The sequence below is a fragment of the Eulemur rufifrons genome, chromosome 24 (assembly GCF_041146395.1).
Source record: "Eulemur rufifrons isolate Redbay chromosome 24, OSU_ERuf_1, whole genome shotgun sequence".
NCBI classification, from domain to species: Eukaryota; Metazoa; Chordata; class Mammalia; order Primates; family Lemuridae; genus Eulemur; species Eulemur rufifrons.
The window spans coordinates 18,575,668-18,599,644 of record NC_091006.1 but is presented as its reverse complement, the minus strand read 5'-3'; the positions used below and the strand labels follow the sequence as shown (position 1 = coordinate 18,599,644).

The 23,977-nt window shown below is 44.6% G+C and overlaps 1 protein-coding gene across 2 annotated transcripts; it reads right to left on the bottom strand.

The window, feature by feature from the left end:
• Nucleotides 1-6,054: 6,054 nt before the first annotated feature.
• On the bottom strand, nucleotides 6,055-23,233 carry ZNF274 (zinc finger protein 274). Of its 2 annotated transcripts, XM_069456827.1 has the most exons (8): nucleotides 23,185-23,233; nucleotides 22,643-22,720; nucleotides 21,747-21,873; nucleotides 20,892-20,987; nucleotides 11,943-12,425; nucleotides 9,189-9,283; nucleotides 7,653-7,779; nucleotides 6,055-7,202 (listed from the first exon to the last, which is right to left on the bottom strand). In XM_069456827.1, the coding sequence occupies exons 2-8, from the start codon at nucleotides 22,673-22,675 to the stop codon at nucleotides 6,292-6,294; spliced, it is 1,872 nt and encodes a 623-aa protein (XP_069312928.1). In that variant the 5' UTR covers nucleotides 22,676-22,720; nucleotides 23,185-23,233; the 3' UTR covers nucleotides 6,055-6,291. The 2 variants fall into 2 exon arrangements, with proteins under 2 accessions (XP_069312928.1, XP_069312929.1); XM_069456828.1 differs by lacking the exons at nucleotides 21,747-21,873; nucleotides 22,643-22,720; nucleotides 23,185-23,233 and adding an exon at nucleotides 13,987-14,095 and having other exon boundaries at nucleotides 20,892-20,954.
• Between the last annotated feature and the right edge of the window lie 744 nt (nucleotides 23,234-23,977).

Below are 23,977 nucleotides of genomic sequence, written 5' to 3'. Positions count from 1 at the left end.
GTCCATATGGATTTTTCGGATGCACAATAAGGTAATAACTCTATCTAAAAGATTTCTCACGTTGACTACATTTATAGGGCTTCTTTCCAGTATGAGTTCTTTGATGTTCAATGAGGTAAGAATTCTGGCTGAAGGGTTTTCCATACTGGGGACATTGATGAGGTTTATCTCCTGTGTGACATCTCTGAAGTCTAATATTTAAAGAGCTATAGCTGATTTTCCACACTACAGACACTCATGCAGTTTCCCTCTGGTATGATTTCTCTGATAGACAGCAAAGTGAGAACTCTAACTGAAGCATTTCCCACACTGATTACACTCACAAAGCTCCTTTCCAGTATGAGTTCTTTGATGTGAAATAAGGCCAGAGTTTGATAGAAAGATTTCCCTATATTAACTTCATTCAAAATGTTCTCCCTATTATGCTTTCTTCTATGCAAATCAAGGATGTGACTGAAAGATTTCCCACATTGATTGTCATGGAATAGTTTTTATTCAGAGTGAGTTTTCTGATACCTAATTAGTGGAGACCTCCTGCTGAAAGCTTGCCCACATCCATGACATTCATGGAGTCTCTTCCCAGTATGAGTTATGTAATGTCTAAGAAGATGTGAGCACTAGCTGAAAACTTTCCTGCATTGATAACATTCATACATTTTTCACTCTGGGATAATTTCTGTGATGTGCAACCAGGTGGAGGCTCCATCAAAAAGATTTACCACATTGAGTACATCCACAGGGTTTCTCTCCAGTATGAGTTTTCCACTTTCAAGACAGCCAAGAGCCAAAACATATTTTTTTCTCATTTTTATTATAACCACATGGATTTTTTAAATAAGAATTCTCTGATATTCATTTAGGGTTATACTGTTGTTAAAGACTTCTATATTTATTATAATCATAAGTTTTTCTACCTGTATGAATTTTCTTCTGATTATTAAAGGGTAAACCATGGCAGAAGGAATGATCATTGTTGGCATGTTTGTAGAATTTATCTTTTGTTTGCTTTCTTATTTAGTTGATTAAGGTGAAACTCTGGCAGGACATTTGTACACACTCACTTTTGCACAACTTCTCGCTTCCATAGTTTTTCTAATGATTATTGACAATGGACTTATTTTTCAAAGATTTATCCTCTGAATCAGGTTCATGGAAAAGTTTTAGTATGAATTATCTGGAGTGGAAAAACATTGGAACTAGGAAATAAAAAAAAAATTCAAGCAGAAGATGATCTAGAATCCCACTCTGAAATCAAATCAATGTTTTTATTTGCGGATGACTCCATTTAGTTCTCGCCCAAGTACATATTCAATTTCTACATATTTAGAAGAATTTCATATATAGAATATTACATTCATATTTTCCATTAATGAATTATGGCAGACATAGCTTTCCATTCTACTTCAGCCTACTTCTTCTCATACCTCCTCCAATGTAAAATCCTAGAATTTATCTTCTACACATTTCTCTATCTTCAAAGATGCATAACATAAACAATGCTGTAGTAAACACCCTTAGACATCCATAATTAGTGCCTTCATTTCTATAGGTCAGAGCCCCACAAGTGGGATTGCACAAGTTTTGAAGAATAAGTGTATTTTTTTCTTTTTCTTTTCTTTTCTTTCTTTCTTTCTTTCTTTTTTTTTTTTTTTGAGACTGGGTCTTGCTCTCTTCCCCAGGGTAGAATGCAGTGGTGTCATCACAGCTCACTGCAACCTCAAGGTCCTGGGCTTAATCTATCCTCCTGCCTCAGTCCTCCAAGTAGCTTGGACTACAGGTGCATGCCACCACGTCCCACTAAGTTTTGTATTTTTGTAGAGACGGGTCTCACCCTTGCTCATGCTGGTCTCAAACTCCTGGCCTCAAGTGATGCTCCCACCTGGGCCCCCCAAAGTGCTAGGATTACTAGTGTGAGCCACGACACCTGGCCATGTATTTGTAATTCTATTAGGTATTGCCAAATTACTTTCCTATTGTACTTAAACATTTGTAGAAGTGGCTATTGAATTTTATTAATATTAAACGCCTTCCAAGCATCTGTTGTTCCTATTTCCTCTACAACCGGGTATTATCAGTTTTATTTTGCTAATATTTTGGATAAAAAGTGATATTTCATTTAATTTGTATTTCCTAACTACTTGTAATTTGACGATTTTTATATATTCTTACTTGCCATTTTGGATTTCCTTTTCTGTATTTTATCTAATTAATATTTTTGAGGTTTTGGGCATTTTATAGGAGCTTATGGTAGGTTATAAATGTCATTTGTGTTACAAATATTTTTCTCAACACATAGTTTATTCTCTCTTATCTTTTTTGGCATACAAGAAATTGTAAATTTTATGTAAAGTATGTGTACCTATCATTCCTTTATAAATAAATAGACCTGAGTTTCCTATCTTGCTTAACAAAGTATCCCAATCCATAGATTTCATATTTATGTAGTTTCCTAAATTTTCATTTGCACTTTAACATGCAAATCATTAGTTTAACAGAAATTACTTTTATGTGAGCTCTGATGCAGAGAGCTAGAATTCTGCCATAAACATTTATCAAATAAACTATCTTTTTTCTTCCACACATCCATTTTTTGAATTCTTCGCATAATACTATTCTGTTAATATTATAATAGCCTTATGGTACATTTTAATATCTGGATAGTCAATCTCCTGACTATTCTTTTGGTCATAATTTTCTTGACTGTCAACAAGCATTTATTTTTCCTTTTGAACTTTTAGATCATTTTCTCTAATGGAAAAAGGAAACAGTTGGGATTGGGATTGTTTTCACTTACACACTAACTATAGAATTATTAAATTTTTATTATTTTAAGTCTTCTTATCCAGGAATATGATGTCTCAAACTATTTAGATTTTATTAACCATTAGCAAAATTTTAAAAATTCTTTCGTGTAGGTCCTGTACCTTTCTTGTTAACATTACTCTAAATATTCTAAAATTTTATTTGCTAGTATGAATGCAAAGTCGTTTCAATTTCCATTTGTAGCTGTTGATTCAAATATTAAGAAAACACTATTATTTTTGTATACTTAGCATCCAAGCTGGCCATCAAACCAAATCCCCTTAATTAATTCTGATAGTCAATCTGGATGTCCTGAGTTTTTTGAGCTTAGATTCTTGTATCCACAAAAAATAGTCTGTCTCTTCTTTTTCCAGCATTTATACGTATAATTTTCTTTTCTTATTGCATTAATAAGAACCTCCAAAACAATTCTGAATGATCATACAGTGGAGGTAGTCCTTTCTTCCTCCTGATTTTAATTTGTCCAGCACTATATAGCATGTCACCATGTAAAATATTATTTTTGTTGTTTTGTTTAAAATTTTATCATATTTAATTTTCTTCTGTTCCTATTTTACTCAAACATTTGTAGAAGGGGCTACTGCATTTTATTAAATGCATTTCAAGCATCTGTTGTTAAAATCACATGGCTTTTCTCTGTAAACTGTTCATTAGATTTTAATTATACATTTTCTGAGATTTAACTAGTCTTGCATTTCTAAAATAAACCGAGTTTTCCAGCCTGAGCAAGAGCGAGACCCCATCTCTACTAAAAATAGAAAGAAATTATCTGGCCAACTAAAATATATATAGAAAAAATTAGCTGGGCATGGTGGCGCATGCCTGTAGTCTCAGCTACTCGGGAGGCTGAGGTGGTAGGATCGCTTAAGCCCAGGAGTTTGAGGTTGCTGTGAGCTAGGCTGACGCCACGGCACTCACTCTAGCCCGGGCAACAAAGCGAGACTCTGTCTCAAAAAAATAAATAAATAAATAAATAAAATAAAATAAACCGAGTTTAAATACATGGTCATTCTTTTGACACATTTCTGTGTTTGATTAAAAATATTATTTTCAAACTTTTTGTTCATATTTTAGCTGAGGCTGGGTTATAAATCTCTTGGGCTTATAAAATTTTTATAAAATCTCCTGTCTCCTGGGCTTTGTGCTGGTTGGTGTCTCTTCCATGGCAGTTGCTCCATTTGAATATTCTGCTTCCTCTCAGGTTAATTTTGTTCATTTTTGTTTCGTTTGGAAATTTTCCATAGAATTCCATGTAATAGTCCTGTAATTCATTTAACCTTTTATGAAGCCATGGTTATCTTCTTTCTCGTTCATAATACCTTTGTTCTTTCTTTAATCAGGCATCTTAGGGGTTTGTTATTAATCTTTTTAAAAATCAGCTTTTGGACTTATTCTCTAATTCTTTTGACTTCTTTCTCAAGTTCAATGTCCTCAAAGTCTCAGGATGACTGCCGGCAGCATTTAGGGCTTCATGTTTTTTAACTCACATTGGGAGGATGTAGGGAAAAACATTTCTTTCCACGACCAGCAAGTCTTAAGTTAGACAGAACCATCTCCAGGCATCCCTGAACCAACTATGGTGGCAAGAGTTTGACAGGGAAGAGACTGAAGTGTGATGCAAGTGTACTAGTTAGCTACTGCTGTAACGAATTGCCACAAATGTGGTGGTGTAAAACGAGACACACATTTATTATCTTGTCTGGAATGGGTTCAAATCCAGGTATCAGCAGAGCTATGTTCCCTTCTGGAGGCTTTAACTGGAGAATCCCTCTCCTCACTTTCTCCAACCTCCAGAGGCCCCTGCGTGTCTTGGTTTGCGGCCTCTTCCCCCATGTCCAAAGGCCCCCTTTCTCATGCTGCATCAATCTCTGCTCTCTGTCTCCCTCTTCTTCACTGTTTAAGGACGCTTGTAATCACACTGGTCCCACCTGGATAATACAGGATAATCTCATTATTTTGAGGTTAGTGGACTAACAACTTAAATTCCACCTGCAGCCATCACTCTCCTGTTATGTGACCTAAGCTAGTCACAGATGCTGGGGGCTGGAGCTTGGGCATCCTTGGAAAGCCACTATTCTGGTCACCATATTGAGGAGACGAATAAAAATAAATTCCCTGGAAAGTGGGAATGAGAAGGACCTATCAGGAGAGCCAGGTGGGGGTGGAAGGGACCCCGGAGGCAGCTGGAAGGACCTATGAACAAGAACCCAGTGCTTACTCCTACGCAGACACAAGATCCTGTGCAGAACCCCACAGGGCCTGCCCATCAACTGATAGTCATGAGGAAGAGCTCGATTCCAGGGTTTCCAAGACTGGGCGGGACCGAAGAGTATTGCACCGAGTTTCCACCCTTATCTGTCTGACTTACTTTGTCCAGGGCAGGGCCCTCAGAAACCAAAGGGAACATGAGGAAAGGCAGAGGGCACCGAGAGTGGCAGGTGTGGAAGAAAGGCTCCTGTGATGAGAATAGTCCTGCAGTGACTCCCACCTTCCAGGACTCACTGGGGCACCACCCCCCCACAGTTGCAGCATCCCCTTGCTCCAGCTGTAGTGCCACCAGGGGCTTAGGAACGTGGCACCCTGATTGCAGGGAGGGACACCTGGCTCTGGGTCCTGGGCTCAGACAGAGAGCCCTTGGGGGCTGTGACTGGGTGCTCAGTCTCCAGTACTCACAAGGGAGAGGCAGACAGGACAAGAACCCCAGGCAGTCTCAGGAGCCAAGCATCTTTTCTAAAAATAGGCTTTCAGGTCTGGAACTAAAGCAAAGCTCACCCCATGCCCCAGAAGGCAGCTTTTAGGGACTCTGAATCTTAACCATGTCAACCAGGCACCCACATCTCCAGCATACCCCCTAGGACAAGTTCCTCTGAGAACGGAGAGCCCAGGAGCCCCTCATCCTCCCAGATGAAGGCCACAGCCTCCTCTACAAAACTCACTGGCTCCTGATACATGATATGTGCCTGCTTGGCTTGGAGTCACACCCTGTTCGAGAAAAGAAGGGTGAGGTTGGCACGGCCAGGGAAGGAAAGAGATTCTACACAGAAATATATAGTTTATTTATCCACGTTCTCTTTCAAGTTCTTGTCCAAAATACATAAATAGTTTACTATGAACACAATATCAGTGCACAGATTAAGCACCTGGCTTTTTAAACCTATTAGCAAAATCTGAAAATGCTTATATCATTTTTAATGACTAAATGAATAAACAAACAATAGCAAATCAACTGACTGAAAAATTAAGTCTTTTTTCCCCCCCCTCAATCAATATACTAACAACTCCCCACTCATTTATTTATTTACTCATTATATGCCGAGTGCTTTCCCTGGTTGTTCTTTGGTCTTGGGAACGTCCTCACTCAATGCTTCTCTTTCACGTTCAGTCCCAATTCCCAACTGGCCCATGCATGTTATCAGTATATTGCAGGATCAAGTTGAAAAGGCACTGTCTCTTCAACTGGCTTGAGGGCTACGAAGTAGGCTGTTTCTTCTTACACTTTGTCCTATTGTGGGTTTTCTGGTGTCCAATAAGGTGTGAGCTCTGGGTGAATGCCTTTCCACATTTGTGGCACACATATGGGCGCTCACCGGTGTGAGTCCTCTGATGCCTGATGAGGTGGGAGCTCTGACGGAAGGCTTTCCCACAGTCCTGACATGGGTAGGGCTTAGCTCCAGTGTGAGTCCTCAGGTGCTGGGAGATGGCTGAGCGATCATTGAAGGTCCTCCCGCACTCTTGACATTCAAACGGTCTCTCTCCAGAATGAACTCTCTGATGCTGTGTGAGGGAGGAGCTCTGAACAAACCCTTTCCCACAGTCCTGACACACATACGGCCTCTCTCCAGTGTGGATTTTTTTATGCACAGAAAAGTATCTCGGGTTCCGGAACATTTTACCACATTCACTACACCTGCAAACTTGGCTCCCCTTGTGAATTCTTATAAATGTAATCTGCTTAACACTCCGGCTGAAGATTTTCCTACCACCACTGCTTTCTCTGGCCTTTTGCCTTTCACAGCGATTCTGATGAAGTTTTACATGTGAATTATGTTTCATGTTTTTAACCTGAGAGCCACGTCTGCGCAAACGTTTTTTAGGGGGAATTTTCTGGGGCAAAACCTGGCTTGTGTCAAGACCAGTATTTGCCCGGGAGTCGGGATTTTCACAAGGCTCCTGAGGGAGGACATTGTCCGGAGTGGACCCTGTTTGTTTCAACACTGTGCCTGGGACTTCCAGGTCCCCACCATGCAAGACATCTCCCGAGGTAGAGGATGCAGCACAATCCCTGGAGAATTCTTGTACTTTCAGGCTGTGGGCTAGTTTTTCCTCAGGAATGTCAGAATTTGGAATTAACTGCTTACTTTCCGGTGTAGTCTCCCACCCTGAAAAAACCCAAAAGATGCAGCTACCATGAAAAGTGCTAGGATGGATATGACAGCACAACATGCATAATTAAGTGTTCAAAAGTCACTTGTTTTTCCAAGTAGAGTGATGTAACCTGGGGAGAAACTGAAAAGCAGTGAAGCAGCAAAGAGGGGAACACTGAGCTTGGTGAACAAGGGGCAGCACGAGTATAGGGAGTGTTTCCCTAGCTCTCCGAGTTCCTGTTCTCTCACACACCCCCAGAGTGAACAGACTTGAGGCTGTCTCTGTTCATCCAATGCTCCCGACCCCTCCCAGTCTAGAGTCCCAGTTAAAGGCCCTGGATGGAGCAATGGTGCCTTGAGGGCACACCCAGTCCTAGCGCTGGGCCCAACGAAGCTGAAACCCCAACTCAGGGCCCTTGTGGCAGACCAGCCCTAGGACAGGTGAAGTGAGGGCTGTGGCCTTACCCACAGAGATCAGGTGCCCGAAGGTCTCCAGCATCACATCATGGTACTCAGTCCTCTGTTTTGGGCCCAGCAGCCCCCACTCCTCCTGGGTGAAGTCCACAGCCACATCCTGGAAGGTCACTGGCTCCTGTAAGGTCACAGATGTGTCTGCTCAGCAGGGTTCTCAATGGGGACAGAAGAAAGGATGGCTGTGACAGCTCACTGTGCTAGGCACTCTCCTGCTTTGGAGATTTGTTTAGAGATACCTACTTGTGGCCCAAGAGGTCCACTGGGTCCCTTCTCCAGGAGCCAAAACCCCTACTTCACCAAGAGCTACAAGTACAAGCTACCCTACCCACACTGGTATGTCACCTACCCTATGTTGACAACTTCCCACTGCAGAGCCTTCTCCCTGTATTAATACTTTTTTTTTTTTTTTCTGAGACAGAGTCTCACTTTGTTGCCCAGGCTAGAGTGAGTGCCGTGGCGTCAGCCTAGCTCACAGCAACCTCAAACTCCTGAGCTCAAGGGATCCTCCTGTCTCAGCCTCCCGAGTAGCTGGGACTACAGGCATGCGCCACTATGCCCGGCTAATTTTTCTATATATATATTTTTAGTTGTCCATATAATTTTTTTTCTATTTTGAGTAGAGACGGGGTCTCGCTCTTGCTCAGGCTGGTCTCGAACTCCTGACCTTGAGCGATCCACCCGCCTCGGCCTCCCAGAGTGCTAGGATTACAGGCGTGAGCCACCGCGCCCGGCCTGTATTAATACTAATTCCCCACTTGACCTAGGGGTAGGGCAGTCACCCTGGCTGTGCCATGATCGGTCCTTTCTGGGGAGTTGACCAGAACTCTGGGAAGATGAGGTCACCTCCACTCTGCTTTGCTCAGATGAGGGGCATCTTGCCTACATGGGGCAGAGCCTGTCCTAGAAGGAATGGGAGAAAGCAGAGCCATGAGACTGGGGATGGTTAGAGATTCTTCCCATCACCTGGGAACACCTGGATGCAGCCTTGCCTGAAGCCTAATCCAGAATACATGAAAACCAATAAATTTACTGCTATGCTCCAGTTGGTATTAGTCACTTGCAAATAGCTCTGACCAATGCCATATACATACCATTACCCTGAAGGCTGAAAAGACAGGACCTGCCCTGTTTTATCCACACCCTAGCTCTGGGTTATTGAGAAACAAATCTTAGACACTTGTGAACACTTAGGTGTGCATTTCTGAAGGATAAGGGCTCTCTTGTTCTAACCTGGATATAAATGTGGTCTGCATGCCCCTGCCTGTGGTTATTCTACCTCTCAAGTCTCTGGAAACATTTGGTCAGTCCCTCCTTCTTATCTCATTCCCCCTCAACTCCCAGGTTGTCCTGTCTCCAGTGATGCCACGGTGGCCAGAGGACAGGGACGCCCTTCACACTCGGGTTGCTTTAGAGCCCAGCACAAACCTAAGAGCTCATGCTTGGAATGGCCCAGCCTGTGGGAGTCCTCAAGGATGGGTCTGCCTCACGGGATGCTGTGACCAGAAGAGGATGACCCTCCCCACTTACCTCAGGCAGCACCATCTCTGGCTGGACGGCCGTATCCTGCTGGGCAGGGACCTCACGACAGTAGGCGGGGTCCTGGGAAGGCTGGGCAGGCAATGCTGGGAGGGGATCAGCAGGTGCGGTCACTCTCAGGCAGGATAAGGGCAGCCGATCTCTGCAACCCACAGGGTATCGCACCCTGCATCCTACTACACCCCCGTGATGTCCCTGCTCCTGCCCTCTTCTCCCCACCTCAGCCCCACCATCCTCCAGCTCCTGCTCTCAGCACGTGTCTGACCACCCTGGATGGGTACAGGATGGTTTACTCTGCATGGGCCACAGGACACCAGTGCCCCCACTTCTGAGAGCCCTGGTCCCAATCCTTCCCTCGCGGGGACTGCCTCAGGCCCCAACCCCTCCTGTGAGATGGTTACCTCATGCCTGCTGCAAGGCAAAGCCCCCATTTCTGGCCTCCAAGCCCTCCTGCCACCTCATGGACTTCCCCAAGCTCCAGGACATGCACCCATCTGTAAGTGAACTTCATCAAGTCTCTTCCACCTTAGAAAACAGCCCCACCTGGCCCCATGGCCCCCCAACCACAGCTCCTTCCCGCATGACCTTCTTCACATGTCCCCACATATTCTGCAGGCTTCTATATTGCTCCACTGCCACCATCAAGGGGGCAGCTGAGGTAACCCAGGCTGGCCGGTGATTGGATCTGGGAAGAACACAGCCCACAGCCCAAGAATCAGGGCCAACGGGGCTTTTTCTGGAACATTTGGGAAAGAAAAATTCCACCATGGGAGGCCCATAAGGAGACAGCCTGCCTGTGGGTGAAGCCAACAGAAGGCAGAAAAGGTGACATATGGGAGAGAAGATGACATATTGGAGCTCCTGGGTCCAGCTGTGCCTGATGCCAGATCATCCTGGAACTTTCTCAATAAATTTTCTTCCTCCCGAGCCATCCTGTGAAAGGATTTGTCGCAGTCACGCCCAAGAGTCCCAATGGACACAATGATCACAAAATACAGGATTCTCAGGGTTCTCTGGAAATCCTTTTCCTGTTCTCTTTGATACTAATTAATTTCTTTCATCTGTGAGGTTAAACACAGGATGAACTCACTGACTTTCATGTCAGAAACTCCAGTTGTCTCCCCGGCACCTGTACTTAGTTTCCTATTGCTGCTTTAACAAATAGATGCAAACTAAGTGGCTCAAATGAACGCAAATTTGTTAGCTCACAGTTCTAGAGATCAGAAGTCTGGTATGGTATGTACCTCACTGGGCTAAAATCAAGGTGTCAGCAGGACTGTGTTCCTTCGAGGTTCTAGGGGAGAATCCATCCCTGGCCTTTTCCAGCTTCTAGATGCTGTCCCAAACGCTTGGCTTATGGCTCTTCCTCATATCACCCTGCTTCTGTCATCACATCTCCTCTGACTCTGATCCTCCGGGTCTCCCTCTCTTAAGAAACCTTGCAATGACATCAGACTCACCCAAATAATCCAGCCTATCCCCCATCTCAAGATCTGTACCTTAATCATATCTGCATGATCCCTTTTCCATGTAAGGTAACATATTCACAGGGTCCAGGAATTAGGACACAGACACCTTCAGGGCAATTATTCTACTGACCACAGCACCCCAGGCTCTGCATCTGCCGGTCCACCACCTCCCACCCCTGCTTCTCCAGGATGCCCTGTTCTTAGAATCCTGGCACCTCCCTGTAGGATTCCTCCTTCCCTCTCAATCACAAACATCAACCAACCATTCGTTCACTTCAGAAACATCTTCTGGGTACCCATCACCGTGGAAAATGGAGGTGCACAATGCAGAAGCATCAATACTCTGCGAAACTCAACCTGATGAAGAAATCAAGTCTCGCAGGGTCTCACTCCCAAATACACCCCACGTGTGCTCTCTCCCCAGCCAGCCACCTCTCTTGGGAGGATGGGGCAACAGCTCTGGGAAGCCAGCGTGCTTCTAGTCCCATTCCTGTCCTCTGTCCACCACCCACCACATGCTACAGCCTGGTAAATTTTTAAAGCTTGAGTCTGATTGTGCCACCTGCTCCCAGCGCTCAGGGATCGATTCCCCCTGCTTTAACTTTCTATTGCTTTAGACAGCATACAGATCCCCACGGGGTCCCCACTGGCTGTGCCAGCTGTTCTCTGCTCCCCTCCTCCACCGACCTACCCAATTTCTCCCTGATTTTCGCATATACTGTGATCCATTCTATCTTAGGCCCTTACAAGCGATGCTCCCTCTGCTTGGCACATCCTTCCTGCACCCCTTCTTTACCTGGCCAAGTCCGCTCTACACCAGGTGTCAGCTGCAGTGAATCGGCCTTCATAAACCCCACCAGGACCCTCAAGTTCGTCTTGATTCCAGCATCACATGCACATTCATTTGTCAAATCCCTGTCTCTCCTACTGCACTGCAGGCTTTGAGAACTCAGGATTCTTGTCTGTCTAACCAAGTAATAGTGGGCTTGTGGTACAGCAGGGTTCCCATGGGGTAAAACGAAGCACTTTATCTGTGAGCTTCTATTGGAAGCCTGAGGGCTCCTTAGAGAATGCAGTCCTGGACCCCACCCAGGGGTTTCAGTAGCTGACATGGGAACACATGGGGGACACAGATGTCTTTGGCCTACATAGAGTGGGCACAACCCTTCCCCCGACCCTCCCAGGAAGCCTGGAGTTCTTTTCTTCCCTGCAGGGTCCTCTCCTCCAAGAAGCCCACACAGAGCAGGCCCTCTCCCTGCCATTCTACTGTACTCACCTTCCTCCTCAGTTAGCCAAGTCACATCCTCCATCAGGGCCACCACCTCTTGGCAGTCCTTTGGGTGTTGTGACTCCACCCATGTCCGGAGCTTCCCAGGCAATGAGCCTAGGAACTGCTCCAGCACCAGCAGCTCCAGCATCTGCTCCTTGGAGTGCACCTCAGGCTCCAGCCACTGGTGACACAGCTCACGAAGCTGGGCCAGGGCCTCTTGGGGACCTGCCATGGCCTTATAACGGAACTCCCGGAACCTCTGGCGAGCAGCCTCAGGGTCAGCTGGATGCCTGCCCAGTTGTTGTCCTGGCTCCCTGAGGGTGTCAGGGCTCAAGACCCCATCTTCAGCATATAGAGCCCATATCTGGGCATTTCGGGGACCAGCCACCTCCTGGTTCAGTGTGAGGACCTCAACAACCTCGATATTCATCAGGGGATTCTCAACAGGAAGAGAATCCAGCTGAGGGTTGAGCTGAGGCCCAGGATATTCTGCAAGTCAACAGCAGAGCAAGACAAATGGTCAAAAAGCACAAGAAAAGCAGCTCAACATCACTATCCATCAGTGAAATGCAAATAAAATTCACAGTTAAATATACCTCACACCCACTACAATGGCTTTCTATCAAAGATGGATCAGAACAAGTGACGATATGGAAAAATGGGCATACTTATGCACTGCTGGTGGGAATATAGAATGCTGTACCACTCGGCAAAACCAGTTTGGCAAAACCTCAAAAAGTTAAACAGATAGTTACATATGACCTCAAAACTCCCCTCCTAGTACATATATCTAAGAGAACTGAAAGCATATGCATATAAAAACTTGTCTGAGAATATTCATAGCAGCATTATTCATAATAGATTCTGGGTTATTTCTACTTCTTGGTCCTCAACTGAGGAACGTGTAAACAAATTGTGATCTACCCATACAACCAAATATCTGGCAACAAAAAAGAAAGAAGTACTAATACATACCACAACACAGATGAACCTTGAAAACATTCTGCTAAGTCAAAGAAGCCACATGTAAAAGGCGACATATTATTATTACATTTATATGAAATAGGAAAATCCTAGGATACTAGGAACATCTTTTCTTCTAATATTTGATCTTTGACCCTGGTTCCTGACACAGGGTTCCTAAATCCCTTGGAATTTTCTCGGTGATAGGACCATCTTTTGTTCTAATGAGGCAACTCTTGGTGGGATCCTGGATCACTGTTCAGGATGGGCTTTCATGCCCTTTATACCAAAGGGGCCTCCCACAGCCACCATCTTTTTCTCAGAGATGCCCCTCACTTGTGCCATCCTCCTGCCTGGTACAGTCTTCCCCAACTTCTTCACCTGGTCCACCTTTCCTATCCAGTCTCAGCTCAAATGTCACCTCCTCAGAGTCATCTTCCTGCGTAGTTCTGAACTACTGCCCATCCACACCTCCCCAGTCCCCCCATATATCCCAGTTTCATTTTCTTTGGAGAACTTATTGCCATCTCAGAGTATCTGGTACACTAATTTACTTACCACCTCCCCCATCCTCTCTAGAACAGCACTGTCCAATGGAACTTCTGTGAAAGAAGTGCTCTAAATCTGCACTGTCCAACATAGGAGCATTAGTTATAGGTGGCCAGTGCAACCAAGGAACCAAACTGGCAAGTTCACTGATTTACTCAGCCAGACATTCTAGCGGCTGCTCTGGAATGAATGCAGGCCCAACAAGAGCAGGGTCAAGGCCGGTGCTTTTCATCGCTGTGCTCCAGCCCTACAACAGTACTTGGCCAGCATCATGGCAGGTGCTCAAGCCATATCTGTTGACTTAACACAGCTTCTAAGTGATTTGGTGACAGAAAATTTCATCACCAAGACATCTGGGCTTTTTCAGCTTACTGTCTGGATTTTCCCATATTTCTGTCAAATTCTGGGAAATCTCACTGGCAGTATAATTGTATCCTATCTCTACATTATCTCGGGAGGTCTGCTCCCACTTGGAAGCCTGAGCAGGGGTGGCTAGTGCAGGCCCAGGGGTGAGGGGATACCTGGTTTGTACCCCTACCTGCTTCTTTCCAGCCCAGCCCAGGTCAGGGGTTTGCATTTCTGGTTTCACAGTAAAAATGGATCCAGCAGCAGCTCTTCAGAGGATGATGGCTGGGATGGCTGCAGGACTTAAACAGAATTTAGTACTTCTAGTCTCATAAGCCCTCAAAAGACTTATTCAAGTCTTCCACACCTTAGCAACTTATAATTTTCTTCAATAGGGGCTGCTCATTCCTTAATAATTTATTCTTAGGTATAATTCTTTAAAAGTGTTAAAAATCTTCCCTGCATCTGTGTCAAACTGGTTATTCCCGGTATAAGCCAAAACTATTTCTGCAGATTTTTTAACCTGTCACTTTCATGAACACTCATTATTTTAACAGTATTTCAGAGGATTAGATGTTTTTTTAAAAAAGATGGGTAATTGTTATAAGCTACAAATATTTTCTTCATTTCAATACTTTCCCCATTTTGTGCTTTGGTGGAAATACAATGTATACTTTACAAGAAGAACCTGTAAACATGGTAGCCTGTATTATGTTATTGAACCATTCACATACTATGAAATCTACCCTTTAACAGCAAGATGAAAAATATTCACTGCCCAGAACAGTACTAAAATGCAAGTGGTCAATTTGTTCTAAAATCAGTTAATTTTACTATTTCTCCAAGGACCAATTTTGCCCACTTTATACTTTTCCACAAATCTTTCCACTTTGTTGTTTATTCTTATACTCAGCAAATAATTACTGAGCACCTATACTGTGTCAGGAACTGGACGAGGCTGTAGTGACACCGCAGGAAGGAGACAGCCATTTCCATTTTATGAGCACAGTTATGGGCTGCACCACTAAAAACTAATATAAAATCCCGAAGGTACAGAAGCAACACATAATGAAAAGAAAGTCACCCTCTCACCCAGTTTTCTTTTCAGGAAGCAATCACAGCCTGCCAGTTTCTATAATCTTCCAGTGATGATCAATTGACACAACCATATTTGTGTTCACATGTGAATATACTGAAGAAATATTTAATTTTTATATACATCTCTCTATATCAAAATATATATTTTAAAAAATATATAGTTCATATCAGAACATAAAGAGCTATTTCACTCTTTACAACAGCAGTGAAAAGTGCTTTAATTAATTTTAGCTACACGTGTTCCTGAATATCTGTACAGGGTTCCCCCACTAGCTTTTTTTTTTTTTGGAGACAGAGTCTTACTCTGTCACCCTGGGTAGAGTGCAGTGGCATCATCGTAGCTCACTGCAACCTCAAACCTCAAACTCCTTGGCTCAAGCAATCCTTCTGCCTCAGCCTTCCGAGTAGCTGGGACTTCAGGCACGTGCTACTGTGCCCAGCTAATTTTTCTATTTTTAGTAGAAAAGGGGTCTCACTCTTGCTCAGGCTGGTCTTGAACTAATGAGCTCAAGCGATCCTCCCAGAGTGCTAAGATTACAAGTGTGAGTCACAGCACCCAGCCCCAAGTATAGGTTTTTAGGTTGCTTTCTATTTTTCCTCTTTCCATAGGACTTTTTGAGGTAGTTTTCTTTTCTCCAAAAAATGTCTGCTTCAACAGTTAAGTTCTTTTGTTTTCCTTCACACTCAATTAACAGTTAAGGCATTTCAGCCTTTGGAATTAGTCCCAGGTACCAACTTTGGATGCCAATAAGTGTTCTCCAGTTTAAGAGGCTCAAAATTTACATAGACCTTAGAGAGCAAATACGTGGGAGATGACATAATGTAAAGTGTTCTTCAATAAAAGATCACAAAGCATGTGACCACACTTGGATAGACTAAATTTCAGCAAAAACATGCTTGTTAGCCACTCTCAACCTGGTACCCAAGGATGTGGGCCCCTCAGAGTTCTTGTAGCACCATCTCATGATTTTCCCTTACTATCTCTTACACACCCTCTTGTTTAAAAGCCTGGCCTTGTCTTCAGTATTCTCTTTGAAGACACTCTTTGTCTCTTGCAATTTCTTCATCCATTTATTTACTCAATAATAGTTTACTGAATCAATCATTGTGCTAGCAAATGGGGACATATAGTAGAGTTGAAATAAGAAAGCACGCTCACTCTTATTATTTAATATTTGTTCCAGATGATCAGGTAAGATGGCTGAACAAATTAGAAAAGACAAGACTTGTTTTACTGTTTACATACTTATGTTATCAAATTTTTATGTAGGGTTTTCCTTCTGTATAACAGATGGTATAAAAGTAGGGTGAGATATCACATTTAAATTATTCAAAGGGTTCTTTCCAGTGTAAGTTTCTTTCATTCTGTTAAATTAAGGTGAGGGTTAAGACTGATAATTTGCATGCAGAGATTATATTCAGAAGATCCTCACCCGTGTGAGTCCTCTGATGCTGAAAACAATGAGGACTCCTACTGAAGGGGTTCCTACTTTGTCATGTTCACAGGGCTCCCTGCCAGTAGGTTCTGTAACAGCTAAAGTATTCCCAACAGTGATTACGTTCTTAGGCTATCTCGAGTATGAGTTCTATAAGGCTGAGTAAGAGAGCTATGTATGAAACTTTTTTCATAGAAATTCCATTTTCATGACTTCAGAGATCTCAGATGCAATTATTGGGTGTAAGAACTTTTCCAGTATGAATTCTCTCATGACAAAACTGTGTTAGGGCAGAAATATTTCCTGATGTGCTCATATTCCTGATATTTCTTCCCTATGTGAGTTCTCAGATGTTGAAAAACTCACAAAAGATGGAATCTACAGAAACATTTGTTTCTCTCCTCCTAAAACCACTCTTTTTATAGAAATGACTTTTTCCTCTAATGTTTGGTCTCTCAAAGGGTTGCCATATTCTTATTTGTAAAGCTCATTTCCCGCTTAATTTCTTGGTAAGTCAAAAATGTTAAATGTCATGCAGGATTTCCTATGATCATGACCTTCATAATAGTCTCTTTCCTGCCTTGCTTCCTTAAGGATTAAATCTAGTTTACATCTAGAATAAAATAGGTGCACTGAACTGGCTTTGCAAACCTCTTTAGACGTCTCTATGGTCCCTTCTTATTCACTCTTCATTAGCAGAACCAGTCAAGAGATGGAACACTTCAAAATCTCGAATCAAGGTGAAAGCTATTACTTTGTGCTATTAGTGTAACCTTTTGTTTAAAATTATTTCAAAATAACCCCCCCCCATATTTATACCCTTTGGAAAAGTCTATGCCTTTACCAGATGTCCCAACATCCTTGGCTAATGCCAAAAATTCAGAAGTAATTTTTCTCCTTTATCATATTTTTAAAATAAGATATTGACACATGAAAAACAATGGTGGCCCTCTGTCTGTATCCATGGGTTCTGCATTTCTGGATCCAACCAATTGCGGATTGAAAATATTCAGGGAAAAAAATGGATGGCTGTGTCCACACTGAACATGTGCAGAGTTTCTTGTCATTATTCCCTAAACAACACAGTATAACTATTTACATAGCATTTATGATGTATTAGGTATTATAAGTAATGATTTGAGATTGATTTAAAGTATATAGAATATGCTTACATTATATGCCAATACTAAACCACTTTATGTATGAGGAACTTGAGCATCTGTGGAGTTTGGTTTGTTGGCGGATGGTCCTGGAACCAATTCCCCCATGAATACTGAGGCACCACCATATGCAGTAAATACAAGTTACAAATACTCAGAGGAACTCACTTGAAGTCTTTCTTTCACTTATGAGGAACTCTTGGCAGCTTTTCTTTCATCCCTCTCAGTCAATTACTCACTTAGCTCCACTGGGTCCACCTACATATCACCCACACCTGCTTCTCCCCAACCCTTTGCTACTCTCAGGCCACCTCTACCCTGGAAGCTACCGTGGCCCCTTGCCTGCGTCCACCTGTGCTGTACCACAGTTCTTTCTTCATAAGCCACCCAGAGGGAGCTGTGAAAAGCAATGTCACACCCCCTCTCCAGAATGCAAAACAATCCACTCACAGCCAATGAGACCCTGACTCTGCCAAAAACTGTCTCCATGCCTGGAAGCTCTTTTCAACACCACTCATATATCTGCAGACTATTTTCCCTCAGGAACTGGCTTAAATCTCATGCTGCAGTGTACCCTGACTACCTCCTCTCAAGTAATTTCTCACTGCTCCCCCCTTTCCACCGTGCTCTTTACCTTATCAGTACTTACCTTAATTTTTCATATCTGTGCAACCTGTTTATAAAAGGCCATCATCTTTTAAACTATGAAGTCTATGGTGGCATGGTTTATGTTAGGGCTTTGGTTTCTCAAACAAGTGTTTAGTATACTGCATGGGACAAAAGAGGGCCTCTATATGTATTTATGAGGTGAGAGAAGGGCAAGGAAAGGAAGGAAAACATCTAATAAAGGACTCTTTCTGTAATAAAGCAGAGATAAATTGGGCACCCATCACCTCAGGCCTACCTCCCTGACCAGCCTCCCCTCACATGGCCTCTTACTCTGGGATATCACCCCTGAATCTGTCACCTGTGGACTCAGCTCTCCCTAGACGTGTAGAACCATAGGCACCCACAGTGCCCCACACAGTAGCTAGATTTCGGGAACTACATCCAAAGTACATGGCCTGGAGGTGTTCCCATGCAGGATATGGGACTTAAGCGATAGGGAGGATGAGGCACAGACCTGTCCCAGCTAGAGTAATCCAGAACCATAAAGACCAGAAAGGACAGGAGGAGGCTAGGTGATCAAGGGGAGAAACCAGGGAACACAGAAACCACCATAAGCAGATACAAGGTGCTTGCACTGCTGGGTACTTTGTAGGGGAGGTATAGTTTAGTGACCTGTGCCAATGGTTAGAAACATTTTCAGTGAAGGGAACAAAAGGACTTTCAATGTGGAAAAGAAAATCAGAAAACATTTATGTTAAGCCATCATGCTGAAACATGGAAAAATCTGAAATAGGGTTGGAAAAAAGACGGGGAGGAGTCACAGAGATTCCAGCCTTTTACGCTGTGGTGAATAGGTCATCATCATCAAAGATTGGGGCCAGGTACAGATTTCACAGCTCACTATTGCCACAAGTGGATAGTTCCAATGGCATCTGAATCAGAGCACACAGAACACAGAGAAGGGAAAGCATCTAGTGTGCTTTGTGGCCAGCACACTCTAATAGAAAAGCTGAAAAAGACAGCAAACAAAGAAAAAACCATTTCCCCAAAGTAATTTATAAGTACTGACACAAAATCCTAAAAATAAGTCAAAAGACTCCAGCAGTACATTGCACCAAAGGTAGTTCTATGTTTATTATGACCCAGTGTTAACTGCTTAATGGAAAAAAATCCCTATGACCACCTTAGTAGGCTCTGGAAGGGAAATTGGGGACGTTACTGATTTTCATTCATTAGAAAAGACTAGCTGACTATTTCTTCATTCACATAAAAACTGATTTGAATCAAAGCAGAACCCAGTGTCATGCTCATCAAAACCTAGAAACTTTACCCATTTAAGTCAGGAGCCTAGGCATCCACTCTTAACACTCTCAGCTTCACAATACTTTGGAACTACCATCCATGATGAATGCAATTACATGAATGCACAAAAAAAGTAAAAAGAATTAACATCCAAAGAACAGAGGAAGAACCTACACACACATTTAAGAGGAAATTCCAGAGAAATTGAACGAACCAAAAAGCAAATTAAAAATACTAGAATCCATAAAAGTATCTGCAACATTTGCCTACATATGATACAAAACCTAGAAGAGGAATAAAGGCAGACCTGAAAAGAAAAAAATACTTGAAATTATAGAACTTCTGTACAGAGACCACATAAAGGTAGAAGATAAATATTGGGCTGGAATATAATATTTCCATATTAACATCCAGAATACGTAGTTTCCACACACACACAAAAGAGACAAGAAAAAAAAAAGTGAAAAATCATGAATATACAAAAGAAAAAATATCAATAGTCTATAAATTTATAAAATATGTGCAACTTTGTGAGCTGTGAGGAAAATGTGAACTGAACATGCTATTTTTTGCCCATCAGGTTTGCAAATCTTAAAAAGACCATTAAAATTCCCCCGGTGATGGAGGGGATAAAAAGCACTCACGTACTCGAGCAGCTGTATGTATTTTACAGGATTTTAGAGGGCAATTTGTTGCTACCAAATTTTTAGTTATAGTCTATCCTGAAGTTAACTAACTAATGTTAGTTAGTGATTTAACTAAAATCAGTTAGTGACTTAACATCATGGTTTTCTTGCACAGGTAACTGATGAAAGAAACCTAGGGTTGCCACCATATCTGCTAAGGTGGCCTTACTTGTGACACTGCGCCCTAGGGCCATGTGACTGGTTTGACTCCTTGGATTTGGTCCAGGGAGAATGTAACCTAATTTATGACAAATACATCAAGCTTCAGTATCAACAAGATAAACAGATAAATAAATAAATCCAACCTACAGAAAAACCAACTTGTATGTGCAAAAAAATGCATACAAGGGAAGTTCTTTGCAATAACCTGAATGAAAAATCAAATGTGGACCACATTGAAGTTGTTAAAACGAATAAAGCAGACCTGTTTACATTCAGTATGATATACCCCCAAAATGTGTATATAAGTTTACACACATACGTGTAAACCCATAAAGTCTGGCTGGAGATAAACCAGTCTTAATAATGATTACATGAGGGGAAGGCAGTAGACAATGAATGGAATGGTGTGATGGAGCCCCTGTCACCTGCCACCAGCAACAGGTTCACATTCAACCAAGGAGGATACTTCTAACTCTGGGGCCAGAGAAAAACTTGGAGCTTGGTTCTGCATGTCTGTGGCTGCTTATCATAGCACTCCACCTGGGGTCTCCCACCCTCCAACTGTTTTCCAAAACATTGGTCATGGTCACTGACTAATCACTTGGTCCATTCCCCATGGAGACTTCCTATATGCCTGGTTCTCACCTGGAAAGGTGTCTTGAGGAATTCCTCTCTCCACCAGCCAGAACTCTTCTGCCTCCTCTAACTGAGATACGACATCTGGCTTGGAAAGCTGATGTTCTGCTCAAAGGAAAAGAGACAGGGCTTGTGGGGGGAGGTATGTGTTTGGGAGAAAATGATGTACTGCTGCCGTACAAGCTGTTCCCACCTTCTTCCCTGCTAAGGCATAACACAACTTCTAGTGACCACAACCCCATTCATTCCCTTTGTTGGCTTTTCTGGACTCCCCTGCTAGCAGAGGTGGCAGTGAAGCCCAGTTCCGGTCACCCTGACACTAAGGGAGATGAGTCAGCTGGGGGCCTTCTGGGAAAGCTTTTGCTTGCTTGCTAAATGTAATAGCTGTGAATGAGCGCTGGCCAAGTATGCCCCCTCCCCTCGTTTCTACTTTGAATACAGACATGTTTGGAGCCACAGCCATACAATGACTAGGCAGAAGATGGAAAGGTTCACAATAACCAGAAATGGAAGGAATCAGGTTCTCTGATGATACTTCTCAGCTGTTGGACATTAGCACCACATCCTCTGGAATTCTTTTTATCAAAACAGGAAGCATCCACTATTATAGCTGAAAACATCCCTGACAGACCTACCTCCCTGGTATTCAGGGGCTATGAGTGATGGATTAGGTGATGCTTCAGCAGTCATAATAAAAAGTTGCCCTTTTCCTACAAGTGCAAAGTTAAGCCCTCTCCCTCAGGCTCCAGGGCCTTAACACTCCCACTCTTATACCTGCAGTCTAAGCCCAAGTAGACACACTTCAAAGGTGCCATATTTGTGCCCCAAAGTGCAGATCTTTATTGACGTGGAGGCTAGTCTTACCCACTGAGACCAGGTTCCTGTAGTTCTCCAGCATCACTTCCCTGTACAGGGACTTCTGTTGGAGGTCCAGCAGTCCCCACTCTTCTCTGTTAAAACCCAGCGTAACATCTTCAAAAGTCACTGGTTCCTAAAATCCACAGATTTTTGTTCAGCCAGGGTCTGTTCTCATCCATGGCAAAGACAGACAGGGGAGGCTGACAGAGCCCATGAAAGCACAGAATGATCTACAAGATGACCTAAGAGCATTTGGGTGTCACAGCTTGAATTTCTGTCTTTGTCTGAAACCCTGAGCAAACACCCAAGTTTGACCCTATTCAGGTCACAGCAAGACCACCACATGAGACCTTGCTGGTGTACGAAACTCCCTCATGCCCCAGAGCACGCCAGATGTCCATTTCTTGTTAATCTGAGGATTGATGTGTATGCCTCCCAAGGAATTCCTTGAGCTGAATCATCACACCCAAGACTTTAGCCCTTACTGTTTCTACCTCATTTACTCGTCAGGGATCCATCCCCCATTCTCTTTTTCCCTTGTTGCTGAACTCAGCTCCTGTCACCTCTTGCTGGATGCCAAAATACCTGTTGAAATCTAAACATAAGCCTAATCCCTACTTAGACCTGTCAACTATTCCACCCAGTATAAAGCTTCCAATGAATCGCCTCAACTTGGCCTTTAGAATCCCCCATAATCTAGCTGCTAATTTAACCACACACTCGGCAAGTGAAGCAACCTGTAGTTGCTCCATCAAGCTGGGTTTCTCATGCCCAACCAACCCCTCTCTGGGGTGCTCTGGGGCAATGAGGGCATCTCAGGGAAGGTGGCCTCCCATCACCACCCACACCCCTGCCCTCAGATGAAGGAGCAGACTCAAAAGCTGAAAAAGGCCTCTACTCACACAGGACCAGGCCGTCGGAAGTCTGGAGGCCATACTTTCCTTCCCCTCAATGTGTCTCTTGTGGGAGTGGGCAAAGACCTGAGAAAACCAAAATTGGGAGCGGGGAGAGGCGTAAGGGCTACGCCGGAGGGCTATTCCCGCCTCTGCTCGGAATTGGTTCTATCAACGGGAAATGACAAGTCCACCCACATGGGAAAACGCCCAGAATGAATCACCACCTCTACTTCCAAACGACAGGACACGACCTTGGCCGAGAGCAGCACGTACCTCCCTCCCCCGCGGAGGGTTGTTCACCCTCCCCATGCTCCACGCTCCTAGGGACAGTCGGCTCCCTCACCCCTCATGCCCAGGGAGAGCCATCTCCCCTCGGGGTTCCGGGTTACCTCCCACGTCCCACACCAAGGCGGGAGGACGGCAAGCAGGGACGGCTCCGAGCTCCCGAGCTCGGGAGGGAAGGGCCCGAGGCTGCGCTCGCCCCCGCGGAGCTGCCCCACCCCGGCACTGCCAGCCCCCGACAGGCGCGGATTTCGCGACCCACTCACCCGGCTCGCACCGCACAATGGCGCCCGTCGGCCCGCGGCGAAGTGCGTCAGCGGGCCGGTCGGACTACAACTCCCAGACACCCCCGCGGTGCAGCCCCGCCGGCCTCACTCCGGCGGCGGCCATCTTCTCCGGCCCGCTCGGGGTGGCACGCGAAGCCAGGGCGGCAGGAAAGGGGCCCTGGGCAGTGCCCTTCGGCGGTGCAACTGGGCAAGGGGAGGTCTCTGGTAAGGGACGTTAGGCCGCAGTTATCCAGCACCTCCGCGGACGGCGACTCAGGCTGAGAGACTGTCGGGTCCCCCACGAGGGCGACCCCAATGGGGCAGACCGGAAGCTGGAGAAAGGAAAGGCGCGGGAAGGGGGGGTCAGGCCGGAAGTACTGCTGTGGGTGGGGCGGGGGGGGGCATTGTGACGTCGGTTTGGGGAGGAGGAAGGACTGGCCGGGTCGGAAGTCCAGGGGCGGGCCTGGAGGTCACTGTGCCGCACCCTTGGTGGGGGTAGGGCGGGGAGTGTGCGGGAGGCGGGGCGAAAGTCCCCCTACTTTTTGGGAGAGGGGGACAGACCGAGTGGACAGAAAGGTGTGAGGGGAGGGCTGGGCAGTGCTGAAGACCCGCCCATTTCAAAGGATAGGAGGGAGCACCAGGTCTGGGAGGACAGGAGGTGTGCTGGAGTTGGGACTAAAATCCGCCCGTATCAGGGAGGAGAGGGGCGGGCCTGCCCGGGAGGGAGAGTGGGCGGGGCTAGATACCCCCCCCGCGGTGGGGGAGGGGAGACTGGGCAGACTGGAAGTGGGAA